This window comes from Sesamum indicum, linkage group LG13 (genome assembly GCF_026168435.1).
Source record: "Sesamum indicum cultivar Baizhima isolate 11 linkage group LG13, ASM2616843v1, whole genome shotgun sequence".
Classification (NCBI taxonomy): domain Eukaryota; kingdom Viridiplantae; phylum Streptophyta; class Magnoliopsida; order Lamiales; family Pedaliaceae; genus Sesamum; species Sesamum indicum.
In genome coordinates, this window is record NC_142669.1 from 8,696,140 (window position 1) to 8,715,168 (window position 19,029).

The 19,029-nt window shown below is 38.0% G+C and overlaps 4 protein-coding genes across 7 annotated transcripts; 2 read left to right on the plus strand and 2 right to left on the minus strand.

Annotated features, from left to right (window-relative positions):
- Window positions 1-1,064: 1,064 nt before the first annotated feature.
- Window positions 1,065-8,094, plus strand: AT-HF (HIS HF). 3 transcript variants are annotated; one of them, XM_011099557.3, is made up of 20 exons: window positions 1,065-1,310; window positions 1,448-1,530; window positions 1,694-1,788; window positions 2,110-2,213; window positions 2,592-2,761; window positions 2,869-2,983; window positions 3,146-3,201; window positions 3,285-3,323; window positions 3,758-3,856; window positions 4,450-4,512; window positions 4,717-4,779; window positions 5,004-5,086; window positions 5,254-5,362; window positions 5,443-5,496; window positions 5,628-5,715; window positions 5,944-5,981; window positions 6,411-6,516; window positions 6,839-7,005; window positions 7,311-7,410; window positions 7,900-8,094. In XM_011099557.3, the coding sequence occupies exons 1-19, from the start codon at window positions 1,082-1,084 to the stop codon at window positions 7,368-7,370; spliced, it is 1,821 nt and encodes a 606-aa protein (XP_011097859.1). In that variant the 5' UTR covers window positions 1,065-1,081; the 3' UTR covers window positions 7,371-7,410; window positions 7,900-8,094. The 3 variants fall into 3 exon arrangements, with proteins under 3 accessions (XP_011097859.1, XP_011097858.1, XP_011097857.1); XM_011099556.3 differs by lacking the exon at window positions 7,900-8,094 and adding an exon at window positions 7,611-7,845; XM_011099555.3 differs by lacking the exon at window positions 7,900-8,094 and having other exon boundaries at window positions 7,311-7,567.
- Window positions 8,095-9,295: 1,201 nt separating this feature from the next.
- LOC105176763 (uncharacterized) lies at window positions 9,296-9,868 on the minus strand. Its single transcript, XM_011099666.2, has one exon. It carries the CDS (start codon window positions 9,775-9,777, stop codon window positions 9,439-9,441), a length of 339 nt encoding a protein of 112 aa, XP_011097968.1. The 5' UTR covers window positions 9,778-9,868; the 3' UTR covers window positions 9,296-9,438.
- A 696-nt stretch (window positions 9,869-10,564) lies between these two features.
- OTP43 (Pentatricopeptide repeat (PPR) superfamily protein) lies at window positions 10,565-13,941 on the minus strand. Of its 2 annotated transcripts, XM_011099559.3 has the most exons (4): window positions 13,806-13,941; window positions 11,862-13,702; window positions 11,704-11,752; window positions 10,565-11,271 (listed from the first exon to the last, which is right to left on the minus strand). In XM_011099559.3, the coding sequence occupies exon 2, from the start codon at window positions 13,635-13,637 to the stop codon at window positions 12,198-12,200; it is 1,440 nt and encodes a 479-aa protein (XP_011097861.1). In that variant the 5' UTR covers window positions 13,638-13,702; window positions 13,806-13,941; the 3' UTR covers window positions 10,565-11,271; window positions 11,704-11,752; window positions 11,862-12,197. The 2 variants fall into 2 exon arrangements, with proteins under 2 accessions (XP_011097861.1, XP_020554492.1); XM_020698833.2 differs by lacking the exon at window positions 13,806-13,941 and having other exon boundaries at window positions 11,862-13,799.
- A 1,172-nt stretch (window positions 13,942-15,113) lies between these two features.
- Window positions 15,114-18,097, plus strand: LOC148784478 (uncharacterized). The gene is made up of 2 exons (XM_088876851.1): window positions 15,114-16,194; window positions 17,388-18,097. Exons 1-2 carry the CDS (start codon window positions 15,114-15,116, stop codon window positions 18,095-18,097), a joined length of 1,791 nt encoding a protein of 596 aa, XP_088732977.1.
- Window positions 18,098-19,029: the final 932 nt, after the last annotated feature.

Below are 19,029 nucleotides of genomic sequence, written 5' to 3' on the forward strand. Positions count from 1 at the left end.
TAGAATAATCTAATAGTCATCGTAGTTTTATATATCAGGGTTTTTAAAGACAAAAAAAAGTCATATCATTCAACATTATACTTTTGAAATTTTTCAATACATTACCAGAAACATTCCCAAATCAGTTGATATTTACACAAGTGTAATATATCACCTCCCAAATTAAATAGAGAAATTAAAGAAAAAAAAAATTCGGGGTAGGAGATGTGACAATGATTAGGATAGCAATTGGTAGGGTTTGGGATTGGGTTTGCAACTGACCCATCACAGTTTTTATGACAAGGGATGTACCCTGTCCAAAATCCTACACCCACCATCACCCCTCAGTTCAAATTACATCCATCTCTTCCAATTATACCTCTCTAAATATTATTAATAAAAAGTAATTATTCACGAATTTATTATGAATATTTTAATTCTTGAAAATTAAATTTAAGTATTTTTTTTAACTGCCATGGAGTATTGCGTTTCAATTAAAGCCCATGACCCATTTTCTAGACCCAATGGTGATTGACGAGTCGATCTAAATTATAAGATGTTTTATATTTTTATTTTAAAGTGTTTTGAATGGTTGGCATAGTAAGTCTTTTGTTATTGTAATAATGCTCAAAAAAGGTCAACAAACTGATAAAATTCAAAATCATTAAATATATATTTTAATTTTTGAAAGGAAAAAACGTCAATTATAAGCTCTTCACCAAAAAAAAGTGAATTTCACCTTACGTTTCTTAAAACATCTTATAAGATTTTTTTAGTATTTCACTTTGCCATTCATATAATTGACGTTTCTCCCCTAAAGCAAAATTTTCTAATTTACATAAATTTAAATTCTAATAATATAATAATTTTTTTTATTATTATTATATAAAGAGTTTAGTATATCAAATACTCTAACATCTTATTTATTAAAATAATTTAAAATCTTATTTTTAAAATAAAATTAAGTATCTAATAAGATATACGAGCTTATAACCCCTAGTTGGCCCAACATATGACTTATCGCTTCCCAAAATGAATGGGCTAACGGCCGAATTCTCCAAGTTTGAAGCCCAGTCAGTAGTCTTGACTTGTATAATGAGTGATGACCGCTGTCGAGACGAGCGTAGCACGAGCTGCGGCAAACCAAATGGAGGTGGCGGCGGGAATCACTTCTGCTCCGCAGTTCCCCAAGGCATCCTCTTATTCCTCCTTCTCTTCAGCTTACTCCGGCGGTTCTCATTCTCTACAGTCGCTTCAGTTCAACCCTCTCAAATTCAAACACGCGAGAACTCTCGCAATTCGCGCCTCTGTTTCTGCTGCCGATGACTCCGGTACTGGCTTTTTGTATGTGTATTAATGATTGGATGTTTGAGCTGTGAATAGTAATGTATCTGTGCTGATTAATGACTTGTGATTAAGGATTTTTGAATTTAAATTTTCCTCTAATCTGGTGGTAAATTTCTAACAGTGGTGACATTGCTTGATTACGGAGCTGGAAATGTGCGGAGTCTCAGAAATGCAATTCGCTTTCTTGGCTTTAATATAAAAGATGTGAGTTTTATTTGTTAAACTTTCAATTTTTGTTAACCTCGCTGTCATTTTGATCTTGTTACTTTAATAGGGAAAATGATGTAAAGCATTAGCATGTAAATTAAAGTTCACGGTAGATATTGTTTCTCTGTTTTCCTATGATGCATTTTCTAATTGCTTCTAGGTGCAAAAGCCGGAGGACATTTTGAATGCCAAACGTCTTATTTTTCCAGGTGTAGGTGCATTTGCGCCTGCCATGGATGTGCTAAACAAGACAGGGTAAGCTTCTTTACTATGCTTTATAATTTGCTGCTGTGTTTCTGAATATGATTTGATTTTGTATGAGAGCATCTTTTACATTCTTTGTTGGGTTCAACCATTCAAATTTCTGTATGAGTTGAAAGTTTTGGGTGAGTAAATTAACAGTTAATATTAGACTTTACCAGGTCAATGTGTTGTAATTTTTGATTGTTCGTTGCTAGGAAATTGTGTGAGGATATGGTTGCTTGCTATTATTTGATTAAATGTTTTACTGATGTAAGAATATTCTTTTCTACCATTAGTGTTCTAGTTACTCATCAACTTTCTTAATCTTTGTAGAATGGGAGAAGCACTCTGTTCCTACATTGAGCAAGATCGTCCATTTCTAGGCATTTGTCTTGGATTGCAACTACTGTTTGAGTCAAGTGAGGAAAATGGACCAGGTAAAATTTTTCTGACTCCTTTATTTTAAGCTCGCACTGCCATGTTCGTGCTTCTTCATTGTCATTTTATCTAATATTGTTAGAACAACACTTTCATTTGCCATCTGGAATTATTTTTCAACACAAACACGTGTGCTTTTTTTGTTGTGATTAGATAAATCCACGAGAAATTTCTATTTCTACTACTTTTGTTTTGGTTATAAATTGTGCTAATGAATCTAGAAATCATCACATAATGTAAACATGTAATTACTGCCTATCTTATACATTCTCGGGGTCTTCGTGACCGAGAAGTAACATGCCGAAGTAATGACTGGGGTGGTCTTGGTTTGTTTTGAGATCTGGTTTAAACCCAAGTTGACAGTTTTCTTTTCTCAGTGAAAGGGCTTGGTTTGATTCCTGGGGTAGTTGGTCGTTTTGACTCATCAAATGGTGTCAGGGTACCTCATATTGGTTGGAATGCTATCCACATAACAAGAGAATCTCAGATTTTGGATGATATTGGGAGCCGTCATGTCTATTTTGTTCATTCATACCGCGCAATGCCAGTAATTTACTTCATCTTTTCTCCTTGCTGCTTTGCAAGATCTTCTTTCAATTTCCCTTTCACTTTCCATCACATCTCAAGTGGCCAATTTCTTTCCATATTCTGCAGTCTGATGATAACACAGAATGGGTATCTTCTACGTGCAACTATGGTGACAACTTCATAGCTTCTATAAGAAGGGGAAATGTCCATGCAGTGCAATTTCACCCAGAGAAGAGTGGAGGTTAGAATATTTTACTTTGTGTGAATTCAAAGATGGGTAAAAGGAAGTACATATCTCAGCCTTTTGGGGATCACAATGGGTAGATGGGACATCATATCTTATTCTGCTTTATGTAATTTCTGGAACTGAACATTTGAAGCTTACATTTGATTTGAGTTTCAGATGTTGGCCTCTCTGTTCTTCGAAGGTTTCTGAATCCCAAGTCTGAAATGACAAAGGTACCACTCTCCCAAGTATTCTGTATGTAAATCTATGTATCTGATGAAAGATCTAATGAACTAAAATCTTCACGTGAAGACAGAAGCCAGCCCAAGGGAAGGCGTCTAAACTTGCAAAGAGGGTGAGTGCTGCTGCAATAGAAATTAACTATTTGGTGCAATGAGTCGATTTGCTTTCTGGATATGTAAAGTTGGTGCATGAGTCTTATTTTCCAGTGCTAGTTACATTCTATATTCCTTAAGTATTTGGAAGTTCAAGGTTTCTGTATTATTTCTCCAAATAAAGTTAATACAAAATTATCAATGGAAACCTGACATATGAAGGTAGAATGCAAATCCTTTTCCCATGATATCCCAACCTATTAACCATTTGTATAACCAGTATTTATGGCGAAGCTTCTCCCAGTTATAGAACCAAAGACATCTTTCTTATTTATTTTCATCTATTGAATTTTGTGAATAAAGCAATCCCAATCTTTTTCAATTTGATTCATGTTTAGATGCAGGCAAGAAACACTCTGAGCATTTGTGCTATTTTCTATTTCATAATGGTCAGGTCATTGCTTGTCTTGATGTGAGAACAAATGACAAAGGTGATCTTGTTGTAACTAAGGGAGACCAATATGATGTGAGAGAGCACACCAAAGAAAATGAGGTAAGGCTTGATGAATTTTTGAATGGTTGGACTGTTAAAGTCATGTCTTCGGGTGTTTGAATTGAAAAATTACTGGTTTATTGTTTACCTATTGATGTAGAAAATTTCACTGGGTGTTTGAGTGACCAAGAGAGTCATATTTGATAAACCAGTGCAAGGCTCTGTGAGATTCTAATAAATTGAATATCTCTACTCTCCATTAAATGAAAACTGAGTAAAGTGCTAAATACGGGGTAATATAAGTGTAATTCGAATTTTCTTTATTTCTTAAAGTCACTTCTCTTTGCATGTAGTTCAATCTTCAAAGAAATACTTGAGCTTGATGCCTAATCTTTTGACTGCACGTTACAACATTATCCTTAAATCATTCTTATTCTAAGATGTTGCACTGTGCTACTGTGTCTTATAATACAGTTTATTGTTTCAATTAAGCCTGTTGCTGTGATGAGAAAATGTCAACACAGCAAAGGTGGAGGATGTTCTCAACTTTTACTCATGTTAAAATGGTTACTGTTATTATGTTGTGCAACGATGAAGCAAGATGAGTGAGTGAATCTGTAACCCTTGCTTTTCTTTGATTGTTCTTCTTAAAGGTGAGAAACCTCGGCAAGCCAGTGGATCTTGCTGGACAATACTACAAGGATGGGGCTGATGAGGTATAAATTGCTCTTGTATAATGTACATTGAAGACTATGCTTTTTGCAGTTTTCTAGTGCAGATTATGAACATAAATCGTCCCAAAATGCATGCCACAAACAACAACATCACCCGGTAATAAAAAGAAAAGAAAAAGAAAAAGTAAGATGCCTGGACAAACACAAGAAACAAAACTCAGATGTTGATCTTACATTCTATTTCAGGTTAGTTTTCTGAATATTACTGGCTTCCGCGACTTTCCTCTTGGCGATTTACCCATGTTGCAGGTTTGTTTCCTTTACAGTTGTATTGTTCTGCCCCGCAATCTTGTTTCCATTTACTGTAATTAAGCTTCTCAAGTCACGTAAGTACAAAATGTTATGTGCATTTCCTTTTTCCCTCCCACATTTAGAGAACCTTTAGAACTTTCATGAACTTGTAAATTTCAAATTTGAAATAAATTGCATTATCAGGAGAGTTGACAGTTGCCTACATCTGTCTTTCATCATAGGTATTAAGGCACGCATCGGAGAATGTTTTTGTCCCATTAACAGTTGGAGGTGGCATTCGAGATTTTACTGATGCAAATGGCAGGTGTATTTCTCGTTCTTGTTTAAGATCTGTGCAAAAGATTTCTTTTATCTTTCTTGTGATTATGGTGGAGAAACTTGTACGTGTACTGAATCTGTTCTACAATAGAATTTCTTTAGTTTGGGATTCACTCATTTTGCTTTTAGTTTTAATTCTAAAACATTTCCCAGGTACTACTCGAGTTTGGAGGTTGCTGCAGAGTACTTCCGGTCAGGTGCCGATAAGATTTCTATTGGAAGTGATGCAGTTTATGCTGCAGAAGAATACCTAAAAACAAAAGTACTCTCCTTGCTTCTCTTAATGTTTCTGCTTAGTTTTGCGTTGTTCTGAAAATTTATGTTGGCCGGTTTTGCTTCAAGGTAAAATCTGGAAAGAGCAGCCTAGAGCAGATCTCTAGAGTGTATGGAAATCAAGTGAGTTTGCCGCCAAACATGTATTTATGCAGTTCAAATCTGTAATTTCTTATTTCCTTTTCCTGTAAGACAAGCCTCACTTTGATTCTTCTTCATTTTATATTTCTTTGTTTTTATCTTTTGCGTCTTAGGCTGTGGTTGTAAGCATTGATCCTCGTAGAGTGTACTTGAAAGATCCCAAGGATGTAGAGTTCAAGTCCACAAGAGTAACAAACCCAGGTAATTGGACGAGGTGTGAGTTCTCAGTGTTTACTGCTTTGCTTTGGAGCCTTTCCAGTTGCAGGCCCAAAACTGTTGATGTTGCTTGTGACTACTGTTTAGAGTTGGAAATGTGTTATTCATGTGTTGTTTAGTAGCTAAGAAGAATGCGGCGGTAACCACCCTGCCTGGTGGACTTATAGTAAAGACAACGAAAGAGATAATGTTGCTCTTACGTTGGTTTTTCAGGTCCAAATGGGGAGCAATATGCTTGGTACCAATGCACGGTATGTCTTCCTTGCTTTCTTTCAGTCAAATTCGTACTTCCTTACTTTCTTGGTCTATTGCACCAAGTTGATGTTAAACTTTCTTAACCAGAAGCCAATTTCTGGTTTGCATAAGTTCACTGCAATCTAATTAATACTTAGTGAATTTGCAAGAGTAGTTGTAGAACCATGTTGGTATCTTTGATTGTTTTACACTGAACGCTCCAATTCTCATGTGATAGCATTATGTTTCGCTGTATCTTTTGAGTTGGTTTTCCCAAATTCTGATGTTATAAGCACTACGTCAAAGCACTCATAGATTCATCCTAGCATTCTGGTATCCCAAGCATTTAGTTCTTTTTCTTTCTTTCTGTATTGAGATTATAGCAGAGTAGACCTTGTAACCATGTTTTGAGTGTCTGAAATTTCTTTGTACTGTCTGTCTGCAAGGTGAATGGTGGACGAGAAGGTCGACCAATTGGAGCATATGAGCTTGCAAAAGCTGTTGAAGAACTGGGAGCTGGAGAAATACTCCTAAACTGCATCGACTGTGATGGTATGCTGGATCAGTTCTATGATATGCAGCAGTAATAACTTGTGGAGCTTCTGTGTACTTCCTTAACGTTCGAATTTATTCTATGTTTCACATTTGTTGATTTTCTTATTGTTGAATTTTGAAGAATCAAAACATTGTTAAATCTTTCTCCTCTCCTACTCTTGCTTTAAGTCTTCATTGTTGGATTCTCTCATTTATGAATGTTGTACTGGTACATGGGCAGTTCTCTCTAGAGAAAACTCTTTAAATGATTTGCACTTTGTGCTGGATTCATGCTGTTATTCCCTCGAAGATAGTACTAATATTTGGTTTGTCTTTCCAGGTCAAGGAAAAGGATATGATATAGATCTGATAAAGCTTATCTCAGATGCTGTAAGTATTCCTGTAATAGCAAGTAGTGGTGCTGGAGCGGTTGAACACTTCTCAGAAGTTTTCTCCAAAACAAATGCATCTGCTGCCCTTGCTGCTGGTATTTTCCACCGGAAGGAGGTAAATTTAGAAAAACAAGGACCCTTCTTATCACATTGTTGTTCATAGATTTCTAGGAACCATCTTGTTTCCTTTTTTCTGTTGACATATGTGCCTCTTGTTCCTCTTTGATTCATTTTCTCGGTAATCCAATCAAACCAATTTGTTTTCTAGAAATATAACTATGCAAGAAAAGTAAAATATGTTTTCTAGAAATGGTTTCAGTTCAGAAAAACCAAACCAAATTGATCCTAAATGCTCCTCGACCACTTCAATATTTGGCTTACCTGTTGTCTCTCTTACATCCATTGCTTCATGACTTGCAGGTGCCTATACAATCTGTGAAAGAGCACTTGCTGCAGGAAGGAATAGAAGTTAGAATGTGACAGTTTGTTGCTTTCCCTTCTGGAGACTTGTCAACTTGAGGTATCATGTTTATTTCGGTGGACCTCAATTTCCAGTTTATTAATATCGGGCTTAAACCTTGTTCTGGGCATTTTGTTACATATAACTTCAGTCCGGGTTTTCATTTCATTTATCCAATCAAACCAATTTCAACTGCAATAATGGATGTTTTGCGCAACCATACCTGCAATAATCAAGCAACATTACTCTTTTGCTTGTAGATTCGCATGTGTGTTTGCCAACTCCACTGTCATTTGTTGAAATGCTGTTCGAACACCATACATATAGATGAAATATGAATAGCTCAGCACCAATCAAGAATGCCCACGGCATTCCAAGAATTCTTGTTATACGTTCGTTCCAACCCTCAACCCTCTTTTCTAGATTCATCGATATTGAATCAATCGAACGCACTTCTAACACCTGTTCCACTTTTGGAAGCCCCTGTGTTATATCACCAGATCTCGATTTTTCATATATAAATGTAATTAAAGTATCTCCTTCGTACAGGATTTCCCCATAATGGCCATGAACAGTTGCTCCTGGAGTGGCCAAATAAGGCTTAGCTGATCGTATTGTGCACATTATTTCTACTTTTATAAGATTGGTTTTCCGTATGTATTATGCTTTTAATTCATACGAGTATTATATTTACTTCATACAATGGTAACTTGTATAGCAATTATTATTATACCTGAGTTCATACGGAGGCCCATAAATGCTGCTCGTTTTTCAATAGCGAGAATAATAGAACTCAAGGAAACTTTTACAGGAGGATGATAACCATTAAGGAGGCTAAAGGAGTCCTAACACCATGTATCAGGGTAGGATTACGTAATGCTTTAGTATGTCTACAGACCTTTTGTCCCTTACCCTCACGCAAAAGCTTCGTGGTATTCCACAAGGTAACAATGCTAAACTACGAGTGAGTTTTCACATGGTGAAAATTGAAGTTGGGATGAATTATCAATAGGAGCTATGTAATATAGGGTTTTAATCAAACCTTCAACATGAACAAGTCCTTTGGAGCGTCATCCAGAGTTTTTCTGGCTGAATTGATCCAACAATAAAGAGAAGGATATAAGTTTAAAATGTAAGAAATAGATAGAGTTTATTGATGGGGTTTTAGAGGCATTTTGCTATTTTATTCATATTACATTTCTTGTTCTTCTTGCACATAACGGGACTAGATGTACTTGTGCGTAAATTATAACTATATCCAATATTAACTTAGGAACTTACCCTCTTTAAAGGAGAGGGACTTGGGTTCAAACTCAAGTTGTCCCCAAACTTCCACCCCTACTGTACTAAAAAACAAAAAAATAAGGTATGTGTACCGCTTACTCTGGACCCTCTACCGTATAGCTAGAGCCTAGAAAGGCAACAATTTAGTACAACTCCGTACGGGGAGGGACGTATTATTAGTATTGGCATCGATGTCATAATTTTCACTTGCTAACTTAGTTTACAGTAGTTGAGGCTTTGAACTTTATGGAGTGCTTTAAATGGATTTCTGTTTTGTTATACTCCAAAATATTATACTAAGAAATAACAAGAATTCTTGGTGTTGGTGTCATTTTATAGATGATACTTTATCGACTTAATTGGACTTGAAAAGTTTCTCATTGGTGGTTCTTTTTAAAATATATATTATATTGTTCTAAATTGATGATATTAATTTCACCAATCAAGGTTTAAACTCACCCCCCAACGACGAATCCAGGCAAACAATACTTCTAGAGTTGAAGCATTGCGCGACCACTTGGAACTTCTCATCTATTAATCTTTTTCTCCAGGTATTTGAATTAATTTGATTAGAAGTTATTTGAGTAAAGGAATGAGACTTGAAAATGTATAATGAATGCATGTCCCTCAAATCAAGAGGTTAGAGCTAGTAGACACTAAGTAAATAAACTTATTCCATGGATAGCATATCATATAAGTTAACAACAAACTCAAGACCTTTGAAGATCTATTTGTCTAATCTTCACCAATAAATTCAAATTCAAATGAAACGCCGAAGTGGAAGCCTGAATACAGCTTCTCTCTTTAAGGAAATCCACCTCCTATTCCCCCACCAGCTCCCCCGCCAAACCCTCCACCCAACCCACCACCACTGCCGCCGCCACCTCCAAAACCCCCTCCTCCGCCGGACCCACCTCCAAACCCACCACCAGCTCCTCCTCCAAATCCAGAACCACCACCAAGTCCTCCATTGCCGCCTCCAAACCCACCGCCTCCACCATAGCCGGCACCACCACCAAATCCTGGAATAGGAAAGAATGTCTTTTCATCGATGAAAGAGCCCTTTGAGGCAGCAAGCTTCCTTGCAGGGGTGGTGCAAACAAGAGAGGAGAAAAGAAGAAGGAGAAGATACTTTGAAGCCATTGATGGAAATGAGGAATAAGGTGGAGTTTGAGGAGTGGAGAAAAGGGATTATATAGAGATAAGGAGAATGGCTCTTCTTCTCCTCATCTAGTTGGGATAGTTGATTAATAAATACGATTAAATACTCAATCGTTGCTCTTCAAAAGAAAGTCTCAATTAAATGGCTACGTGAATTCTTGGATTCATGCATGCATGCGTCGTGGAAAGATTTTTTTTTTTTTTTCATATGTGGATCTTCTAACCAATAATTGATGGAACAGTTAGTATTTTTCGTATATTTTTCATTAATTAATGAAACTATATTGAAAAAAACTCTAATTTTAGAACCAATAATTCGAGTTTCCACGTGTCTCTTTTGGTAGAGGTAATTTTTAGGCAGGTTGGATTCTACCAAACTTGAACTAATTATGCTTTGTAATTAATGAGTAAAAGAGAGAGAGATTTTAGGTACAATCAAATCTGAAACAGAATCAAGTTTGACAAAGTTCAATTTATTACAAGACGAATGGTAAGTCAAAGAAGGGAACTACAACTAAAAGCAATGGAGTTTGGACCCCACACTCGGAATTTATAAACCCTATATTGAATGAGTTCTTATCTCAAAACTTGAATGGTTGACGATAAGCACAAATTTATTCGAGTTGATGCACCACGCCATGGCTGTAATTAAGATTTGGCAGACAAAATGGAAGAAAAACGTTACTGCTTTAGATTGGATATCAGCTAGAAAATTAATGTTAAGGGAAAATTGTTCGATTGATTTCAAAATCAAGCACGTAAAACTGAATTCTTTTGGGAAAAATTAGATTGATGTCTTTGGAAATAAGTAAGAAAGATGACAAGGTTATACATAGATTGTTTGAACTGTCTTTTTCAATCCATTGGAGCTATAGACAACTAACTCTCCCATCTTCCTCAATGTTCACCAAGATAAACCTTAACTTTTCGTCTTTACGAAGAACAAAACAAATCTTCACCCTGTAACAACTCAGGTTTCTGGGATGTGGTTAACTTGCAGTGTACCAAGAAAAACAGTCTCGAATTCAACCCTCTTGTCTCTGGACAAGTTATGCGGTAAAACGACAGTGGTCTCACAACAATGTTGATGGATCAAAGGACTTTTCCATTTCTGATACTCCAGAAACGGGTGACTCGTTATGCACATTTCTTATAGCTGTTCTTGAAAGCGATGTGTTCATCAAATGCTTAACAATTGTCCAGTCGTTTTCAACTGAACTAGAAGGCTTATCTGATGGAGAGGCGGCAACCTTTAGAGCCTTCTTTGAAAATATGAGGAGAATGCCTGGCACATAGGGGTTGTTCTTCGAGTCTTTAGAGGGAGCTTTGGATGAGGATTTGTGTTTGCTACTGAAGATTAAGCTGATTTTCTTGAGACGGTTTCTCATATCACTTGCAGCTGAGGTTCCCCAGGCTGGACAGTGATCCTCAGTCCTTCGTTTTGATTAGCGGCATTGTCTCTACTGTTTTATAAACCTGTACAGAGTTACATGTCGTCATTACAAGAGAAGAAATTCAACATCATAAAATGGGAAATTATAGCATGAACCAAGTTTTTCCAAACAAACATCAATTTCTTGGTGAGCGCATTACATTTCACGTATGAATGTTTTATAACAACCTAGGATGTAATAAGTGAGATCAAACTTGTATAATTGATTAGGTTTGCCTACAAATAATTTGGGGAAAGATTTTTGCAGATTGGAGACGCTATTTGAGGACATATTTAGCAGAGGTTCATATATTGGGTATGGTAGGTAACATAACTGCAAATTTAACTACATCTCATAATCCCTATTCTCACATAATAGCGAATCTGGCATATATCATCAAGTTTCTCAGCTCAGATGTTGCCGTGACAAGTGACAACAATGTAATTCTTGCATTCATTAAAAAAACTTGACAAACCTGAATGTGTGGCTACGGTGGCCTCAGCAATTACCAGCCCCGTACCCAACTGAAATTTCAGAAAAGAGATACCAATGGCAGAAAGAACAGCTTCAGTGCTCAAATGAGATTCACCAAGTGAAATATAAACCAGATATATAACTCCAGCAACAACATACCTGCAAATCCCCAGTCCCTGATTGGACAATTGGAACAGTAAATCATGATTGGTGGTGCAGTTGGTTTCATCAGCTAAGAGCTGCCTCTTTGAATTCCTCATCTTGATAGCAAATGATACCATTCTAAACTGCGGATGATTTTCATATCTATGCCTTCGGATCACCAGGCCAAGACAAAAGGTCATTCGAGCTTATGTTGTAAATGCCATCCTCATTCTCAAAATGTTGGGTTGCATAATTCAAGCATTTTTATCACCATAGATTGAAAGAACCAAACGTTACCAAGATGATTACTCAAAGTATTCATGAGGTTCCTGGAAACAATGTGGTGGCATTTCACAATCTAAAATGACGAGGAAGACGGCCACATTTACTCTGCAGCCGCAAAATCTCTTGAGCAAATCCTTGGTTACCAGTCAGCATAAGTCCATTTAGAACACGATTGAAGGTAAATTTCCGAGGCAAGAATCCTCGATCAACCATTTCTGTCAACAATTTCCCAGCAATCAGCAAGTCATCCGACTTCTTCCTCACAAACATTGCACTGATCAAAATGTTGTAAGTATCCAAATTAGGCAAACAAGTCCCACCACTCATCTTCTCAAACACCACCAGGGCCTTCTCAATTTCTCCATCATCACAATAATATCTAATGACTACATTATATGTTTGAATAGTTGGGTCACAATCATCTTTCATTTTATCCATATATTCAATAGCCATATCCATTTTCCCTGCATGACACAGCCCTCTAATAAGAACATTGTAAGTCGTTGCATTCGGAACATAACCCTTCCTCAACATATCCTCAAACATTAACACGGCATTTTCAACACAATCCTTTTTGCATAGAACTTGTATCAGAGCATTATAGGTTGCAACTGAAGGAAGTACCCCAGCCCCAATCATCTCATCAAACACTTTTCTCGCCTTCTCAACCTCCCCTGCAACACCAAATCCATGAACTACCGTTGTATAGGTCACAGCATCAATATCAATATTTCGCTTCTTCATTTCCAAGAAAAATACCCACCCTTCCGTAACTTGTCCAGCTCTAAAATACCCCTTAAGCAATGTATTATACGTGGTCAATGTCGGCTCCAAACCCCTCTCAACCATCTCCTTCATCACTTCCAACGCCCGTGGTATTTGCTTCTTCAAACAAAACCCATTTGCAATAATGTTGTAACTAATTACATCAGCCCTAAACCTCCCCCTAAAGATCTTAAACAGCCTATACGCCATCTCTGCCCGCTTCGACTTACACAAAACATCAAGAAACGCATTAAACGAATTCAAGTCCTGTTGGCACCCATGTTCATGCATAGATAAAAACACCTTAACAGCCTTATCAGCTTTACCGGCAGATACATACCGTTCAGCAATAATCGCGAAAGTTTTCGGAGTGGGGCCCAGCTTCCTGGATCTCATCCTACACACGAGGGCCCAAATCGTCTTGTAATCGCGCAGCCGTGCAGCAATATCAATAGCATGGTCAAAAGCAGCGGCGGAGTGGCAGTAGGAAGGGTGGTTATCGAGGAGGTTGAAGAATTGGAGGGCTTTGGGGCCGTGGTTCCACAGGCGTTTGAGTATTGTTTGGACTAAATTCGGGGTCCATCCAGAGAGGGTGTGAAGGGTTTGGGTTAGGGATTGTGGGTTGTCTGATTTGAGTATCTGATTGGTGATCGCGGCGGGGTGTAGGGGCGGCGGTGGCAGCGAGTAGGCGGTGGAAATGGGTTTAGTGAGTTTGGAGGTTGTCGTTGGTAAGTTGGGCATTACGGCGGGATGGGGGGCTAAGATAACATCATTGTTTCATATTTGACCATGGAAAACGAAGCTGCCTGCGCATTAAAGAAACGTATGATATCCAAGTTACGAACCTTCACCAACAAAAATGCTGACAAAAACATCAAAGCAGGATGAATATAATTCTTACATCCATACCTTAGATACCAGATTCAGGTATTTCAGACCCAAAGCCCCCCCAACCCATTTTGACCAGCTTACATTACTTGAAGAAACCAAGTGAACACAGCGTCTGTGCCTGTGTACGAATTTTTAGACTAAAAAAATAAGGGTAAATTCTATATTACCTCCATCTATATCTAAATATTCAAATAAATCCCCATAAGAAACATACCACATAGTCTTTATATTTTTTAAAAAGGTACAAATTATAAAATGAAAAAATAGAGATAACTCCCTGATCGATGAAAGATTGGCGATGGATAGTATGTCAAAATGCTCAACGTCAGTCAGACTTTCCTATAATGGTAGACTCGCGTTGAGAGGTGGTCGGACGACGGAGAAAAAAACGATAGAAAATGGGGTCCGTGGGATAAAGGTTTTTTGAGCAAAAAAAAAAAAATGAGATAAGTCGCCAATAAATTGAAGATTTTCAATTGGTAGAGTATCAAAATGCTCGCAGTTGGACAGGCTTTTCAACTGTGGTAGGCTCGTACTGAAGGTGGTCAGACGGCAGAAATATGGAAGGAGAAAAAACAGTAAATCTAAATATATACATATGGGTACTAATATATATACATATCTATATATTTAAAAAATATATAATTGCTTAAATATTAAATAATATATTTTTATTTTCTATAAACATAATTAGACCCATATTCAAAAGCATTAGCAGACAGCGTGCACATATATAAAAAACGTAGGGATTATATGGTGTGTTTTCTTATGAAAATTTATTTGAACATTTTAAATATCACAAGAGTAATATAAAATTCACTCACAAAAAATACCATTAAAGCTGAAAAAGAAAGGGGTTTGATTTCAGCTTTTAATCAATTTTAGAACAAAAAATCCAACCATTTTGTTGGAAATGATGCTGAAAATCTGGACTACAGCAAGCTAAAGAGGGTGAAGGATGAACACTCTGTTGCTGCTGTTTGTGTTGCCTCTGTACAGAACCAGAAAAGGCGTGTTTCTCATAATGCGTTTTTCTTCTTTTTTTATTACGTCTTTAATTAGTTAAGGTGTTGATGACGTGTATTACTGATTAGTTCCATTAGTCAGAGTCTGTTATTTTTCTGTTCATTCCCTTCTTTTTGTATTTAAAGGGAGCCATACATTGCTACTACTGATATGAAAAAACCTTTCTTTCACTATGATAATGGGATTCTTGTTCAATAAATTGGCTCTTTTCCCAGCTCAATACCTCAACATGGTATCAGAGCCTTCCATGTGAAGGTCTCTTGATATCTTTTGTAAACACTGCTCATCTCTATTTCTACCATGGCGACGGCAGAGTACAACAACTCTCCCGAAAATGGTGCCACATCCCGTGGCATTCCTGATCCAGAATTTATGCAATTACAGTCATTAGATCACCCTGGCATGGTGATGGTGTCTGCTTTGCTCACTGGCAGTAATTATTTTGCCTGGAGCAGAGCAGTTAAAAGAGCTCTTACTGCTAAGATGAAGATCGATTTTATTGACGGATCGGCTATTCGTCCTCCAGTCAATACAGATGAATTTAAACGGTTGAATCGTATTGATTCGATGGTCACCACCTGGATACTTAACTGCATGACGAAGGATTTGGCGGAATCGTTTATGTATGTTGGTTCAGCCAGAGAACTGTGGGTCGAGTTAGAGGCTCGTTATGGAGAGAGCAACAGTCCTCTAATCTACCAGTTGCAGAGAGAAATCGGGGAGGTAACACAAGGTAATATGTCTGTTACCGAATATTACACAAAGTTGAAACGTTTATGGGATGAACTTATGTGTTTGGCGCCTATGCCAAAGTGTGTTTGCACTAACTGTACCTGTGAAGTAAACAAATCTATGGCTGATATGGTAGCTTCGAATCAATTGATTCAATTTTTGGTTGGTCTTAACTCCGTGTATGATCAAGCACGCAGCCAGATACTACTGCTGGAACCCTTACCTACGGTTACAAAAGCCTACTCCATGCTCATTAGGATGGAAAAACAAATGAACTTGGGTAGTATGGAAAATAATGGTGGTGCTGCTTTCCAAGTTAAGGGACAGAGTTATAAGAAGAAACCAGTAACTGATAAGCGACATATGATCTGCGATCATTGTCAAAAACCAGGGCATACGAAGGATTCCTGCTTCAAATTGCATGGTATACCAGATTGGTATAAAGAAATGGGAGAACAGAGGAGGAAAGTTATGGGAAAAGGAAGAGGGTACAATGCCATGACATCTGAAGATTCAAGTAGGAGGTCAGTTGAAGGAAATCACTCGAATATTACTGAACTGATAAAGCAGGAGATGAAGAAATTCATGCTTGAGGAAACACCAACAGATCTTCTTCAAGTCAATTTTGCACAACTCGACAACTTTGCAGGTAGTTGTGACAATTCCACCTCTTTGATTTCTTGCACTTGGATTATAGATAGTGGAGCCACTAATAACATTTGTGCAGATGCTCGTTTATTTTGTTCCTATACCAAACACTCTGACACCATAGTCATTCATCTACCTAATGGTCACTCTCAAACAGTCACTCACATAGGCTCCATACAGCTCACTCCTAACATCAAACTCACTCATGTTGTTCACATACCTGCGTTTTCAGTTAATTTACTGTCTGTTAGACAGCTTTGTGCTTCCTCATCTATTCAGTTCAACTTTCTAACCTCTACTTGCATTATGCAGGACTTGGAGACTAGAAATATTCTTGCTATAGCTCATTTGAAACGCAACCTTTACATACTTGAATGTAGCATTATGTCTTTGAGATCAAATTATAGCTCATTCTCTTGTACTGTCAATCTGAATCAATTTACTCTCTGGCATCAACGTCTTGGACATTTGTCCAATAATTCAATGAAACACATTACAAAATTATCTCAGTTGGATTGTGCTTTAAAACCATGTGAAATTTGTCCACTTGCCAAGATGTATAAGTTGCCTTTTGATTCCAGTAAAACGCGAACTACCTCTGCTTTTTCCCTTGTTCATCTTGATATCTGGGGACCCTATAGGGAAGCAACTATGAATGGATGTCATTATTTTCTGACTATTGTAGACGACTTTACTAGAACCACCTGGACTTTCTTCATGAAATACAAAAACCAAGCATTAGAAATGTTCTAAAATTTCTGCAAAATTGTGTCCACTCAATATAGTAAAGTGATAAAAACAATTCGTACAGACAATGGGAGTGAGTTTCTTAGCTCCTCCTTCCAGCACTTCCTTCAAAATTCTGGAATAATCCATCAACGAAGTTGTGCTTACACTCCACAGCAAAATGGGGTTGTGGAGCGTAAGCATCGATCCCTTCTTGAAATCGTCGTTCGATTATGATTCAAGCCTCTTTTCCTCGAAAGTTTTGGGGTGATGCTGTCTTGGGAGCTACTTACTTGATAAATAGATATCCTACAGCCGTTTTAGGATGGAAGAGTCCTTATGAGGTGCTCCATAATAAACCACCCTTTTATTCACATTTACGCACAATAGGTTGCCTATGTTTTGCTATTAAGCCAGAACCTCACCTCTCTAAATTTGATAGACGAGCTTCTAGATGTGTGTTCATAGGCTATCCCCTTGGGCAGAAAGCATACAAAGTATATGATCTTGAGACTAACTCTATATTCATCTCCAGAAATGTTATCTTCCATGAAAATCAATTCTCTTTTTCCTCTGTCAAAACTCCACCTGTGTCTGTCCCTCTGCCTAATATTCCTTTGACTGATGATGTTGATGATGCACTCATTTCATCTCCTCCGCTCAATGATAATCCTATCTCTTCAGACTCTCCTATACAAGATTCTTCGGTCTCCATTCCTGCAGTTCGTAGGTCCACACGTACTCACCAAAAACCAGCTTGGCTCAATGATTTTGTGTGCCATCTGTTTTCTTCCACCTCCACTCCTATCATCACTAAATACTCCTCTGCATACTTGGGATTTGTGGCTTCATTGTCTGTTTTGCAGGAGCCAAGAAATTATAAAGAGGCAGCTACTATTCCACATTGGATTGAAGCAATGAAACTAGAGCTGGAGGCTTTAGAACGTAATGGGACATGGAAGGTGGTCCCTTTGCCGACAGACAAAACACCCATTGGTTGTAAATGGATATTTAAGACCAAGCTACATGAGGATGGTTCAGTGGAACGCCACAAAGCCAGACTTGTGGCTAAGCGATACACGCAGGTTGAAGGTGTCGACTACACGGAGCGTTTTTCTCCCGTGGCCAAATGTGTTACTGTCCGTTTGTTTCTAGCACTGGCTTCAGCTTTCAATTAGCCCTTACATCAAATTGACATCAATAATGCCTTTCTCCATGGGCATCTTGAGGAGGAAATATATATGGTTGCGCCTGAAGGTTATCCCGTTGCACCTGGGCACGCTTGTCTCCTCAAGCGCTCTCTATATGGCCTCAAACAGGCATCGAGACAATGGAATGCTGAATTTACACGTAGCCTTGAGCGCTTCGGTTTTCAACAGTCTGGGCACGATCATTGTCTTTTCTTCAAGGCTCTATCCTCCGGTTTCATTGGCTTACTGGTTTACGTAGATGATGTGTTTCTAATGGCACCTTCTCTTGATCTTATTTCGCAGGTTAAGAGATATCTTGATGGCCTTTTTACCATCAAAGACTTGGGCAGTGCCAGATACTTCCTTGGCCTTCAAATTGCCCGATCAGAGGCTGGGATTTCTCTTTCACAGACAAAGTATATTTTGGACATTATTGGTGATTGTGGTCTTCATTCTTCCAAACCAGTTGCCACTCCCCTGCCCCCTGGCATTAAATTGCAAGCTATCTCAGATGATCCTCTTGTTAAACCTGAGATATACCGTCGCTTGATTGGGAGATTACTCTATCTCTGTTTTACACGGCCAGACTTATCTCATGCCGTGCAACAGCTCAACCAGTTTATGCAGCAACCTTATCAATCTCATTGGCATGCCGCTTTGCATCTTGTTCGTTATTTGAGAGGTTGTTTTGACTTGGGCCTTTTCTTTCCTGCATCCAATTCACTCCAGCTCCAGGCTTTCTGTGATGCGGACTGGGGTGCTTGCCTCGACTCACGTTGTTCACTTACAGGTTTTGCTATCTATCTTGATTCTGCGCTTATATCATGAAAACGAAGAAACAGTGCACCGTTTCTCGATCCTCAGCTGAAGCTGAGTATCGAAGTATGGTGGCAACTGCTTGTGAACTCAAATGGATTTTA